This window comes from Crocodylus porosus, unplaced genomic scaffold, assembly GCF_001723895.1.
Source record: "Crocodylus porosus isolate Cpor-Errol unplaced genomic scaffold, CroPor_comp1, whole genome shotgun sequence".
Lineage (NCBI taxonomy): Eukaryota > Metazoa > Chordata > Crocodylia > Crocodylidae > Crocodylus > Crocodylus porosus.
In genome coordinates, this window is record NW_017728918.1 from 6,107,417 (window position 1) to 6,110,221 (window position 2,805).

Sequence of the window (2,805 nt, forward strand, 5' to 3'; positions counted from 1 at the left end):
TGGGAGTGCTGGGGGCTGCTGGGAAGGAAGATGCAGCCTCTCTAGCACAGCTGTGAGAGCATCTGTGATGGGCTTTTTGCTTGGCTTCAGTCCCATGCACAGCACTGCCCGTCTGTGGGAGGGGCTTTGCACATCAGGGGAACGAAACATCGAGAGAGATGGGTCTTGCAGCAGCGTGGCTCCTATTGGCGCACAGCGATCTGAAGGGCGAGGCTTAAATCCTGCTGATGCAGTTGGAAACTTCCTTCCAGGAAAGCTTTTTATGGTTTCGCTGCAAAGGAAACCACCCTCTTAACCCTATAAGCTGCTGACATGGCTGTTGATTTCGGAGATGGGCTGGGTGCTGACTCCCTGACTGTGGGCAGGAAGGGAGGTACTTGTGACTACGTGCCTGGAAACTTAAGCTTGGCATGGCTTACATCTGCCTGCCTGTGCTGAGGCCATGCCCTTCACCTAAACCTGCCTCTGGGCTCTCCTGGCACTAGAGAGAGTGGCCATGGGAGACTTAAATGACATGGCCTGGCATGTCTGTGCCACTCCAGGGCCTCCCTAGACCACACCTGGCACCAGCATGGAGGTGCTGCTGGCTCCCAGGACACCTGCCCCCTCTTGATCTCTGCTTCCAGCATGCTTCATCCAGAGGATATGGGATTTGAGCCTCCTGCCCAGTTGTGCACAGCTGCCAGGGCTAGAAGCTTGCTTAGTAACATGGACCTACTAAGGTAGTCGACAGTAGCTGGGCAGGGAGGGCATGTGGCTGGGCATGGAGCTGGCACAGCTCCGGTTGCAAAGGCCACAGATGTGGCTTGATGCCTGTTCTCATGTTCCTTTCCAGTAAGGAGATGGATGATTCCTGCCTTTACAGGAAGCAGTGGGGTGTGAGAGTGGGACTGCATGTCCAGACTGGCTCTACCAGCTCCAGACCTAGCCCTTGTCAAGCTGCTGAGCAAATACCTGGGAGTGTCCTAGGTGGGTGTGTGGCCTCCCTAGAATTCGTGCTGTGTACAGGAGGCTGCACCCCTGCTTGGTGGGAAGAGGAGGTTGGGGGTGTGGGAGCAGGGGGACCTCGCCACTTCCCTGCCAGAGGAATCCTGTTAAGGACCCACAGCTTTTGGTGGAGGTGGGGCTCTGCTGATGAGGCCCCAAGGGCATCTGCTGCAGTGAAGCAAGGCCCTAGCAGGCACGCTGAAAGGGAAGGCTTCCTTCTGCTTATCGGGTCACTGCTGGTAGGCACGTCAGTCAGTTTGTGTGGGGACACGGGACAGAAAATAGCATGGGGGGGGGCTGTAATATGCATGAAAAAAATAGCAAGAGGAAAACTGCCTCTGCTAATATCGTCTTGGTGTGTCTAGGACAGAATAAGTAGTCCTGAAAATAGTTAGTGTTTTTAATTTGAAGTTACTGACTGGGAGGAGCTAAGCTCTGGCAGCATGTCTGTGCTGCCAGGGCTTCTCTAGCAAGGAGGGAGGTGCCGTGAGGCTTAGAGCAGCACCGAGCCCTGCTGTGTGGTATCTTCCCCTGCAGACTCGCAGCACATGGGGTCCTGCTGGGCTTTTGCCTCTGTGCCTGGCACCTGCTCCTAACCATCTTTGGCAGGCAGCTGTTCCTTTTTTGCTGGGAGGTGGGCAGGCTCTTGAATTAAACAGCAATTTTTGGTTTTTAGCCATCGGGCAGGAGCAGTGACTCAGCATGGCCTGATGTGCAACTCTCTTTCCAGGGGAAGCAAACCGCTCTGTGTCCAAGATGTGGCAGTCTGTGCCTGTCCTGTGTGTGCTGCTGGCTCTGGTGGGTGCGCGCAGTGTCCCCTACTTCGCTCCCCTCTCGCATGATGTGGTCAACTACATCAACAAGCTCAACACGACATGGCAGGTGAGTAGCAGCAGGGTTTCCGGGGCTTTTGGCTGAAGTATGGTGGCCCTCTGCTCTGGTCCTGCTTCTGGATGGAAATGGGACTTGTCATGCCAGCAGGGTCAGCTAGCTTGAGGATGGGGGGAAAATGGCAATCCTCTGGCTAGCAGAGCTCTGTATCTGCATACCTACTGAATAGCTGGCCAAGGATGAGCAATTATTTGAGTCTTGCGGCCACAAGCTGTTCTGGTGAGCTGTTGGAGGTCGCCCCCCAGCATGCCTACCTCTGCATGCAACAGCTCACCAAACTCCTCCTATGAGATGTGGGACAGGTGGATGTGGGATCACAAGGCAGGGTTGCAGGGCCGGGTCAGAGCCACAATCTGCTGTCTGCACACCCTTGCAGCAGGCGCAGAGCAGATGCAGAGAGCAGATGGCAGCTTTGCCTTGGGCCTTGGCCCTGTGCTGTCACCACCACACCAATCTTCTCCCCGGATGCAGGTCCCTGTCCGCGCATGCATGTTGCCCACATGGCTCCTGGGAGCTGTATCTGGCCCCAGGGCCAGGATCTTGGGGCAGTGACAGCATGGGGTTGGGGCAAAGCTAGAAGCTGCTGCTGGGGGCTGCAACACCCGCCCCCCAAGGGGTGTGCTGCAAGCCCTGCAGAGGAGGCCAGCAGTGACTCCATGCCCTGCCACTTGCTGGGGTTGGGGGAGGTGGCCAGCACTGGGACACCCTTGTCCCATACTAGCCCACAGCTTACCCTGGGATGCCCATGCAGCAGCAGCCCCCAGGCCTCATCTCGGTGTGGGGTGAAGCGGTACAGGGCTCCCGCCACTGCTGCCATCCCTAGTGAAGGCACTGCTTCCAGGGCTGGGGCTGCTTTCCATGAAGATGGGTACCTGGCCCTGGATACAGCTGCCTGCTCGGCCACATGCAGCCTTCATGGAGAACATC

General features: G+C 56.9%; 1 protein-coding gene across 1 annotated transcript in view; it reads left to right on the forward strand.

The window, feature by feature from the left end:
• Nucleotides 1-1,717: 1,717 nt before the first annotated feature.
• CTSB (cathepsin B) overlaps nt 1,718-2,805 on the forward strand; it is a 13,036-nt gene continuing 11,948 nt past the window's right edge. Inside the window, exon 1 of the mRNA XM_019538105.1 lies at nt 1,718-1,869. Coding sequence (XP_019393650.1) covers nt 1,744-1,869 — 126 coding nt within the window. The 5' untranslated portion in view covers nt 1,718-1,743. The remainder of the gene's footprint in view (nt 1,870-2,805) is intronic.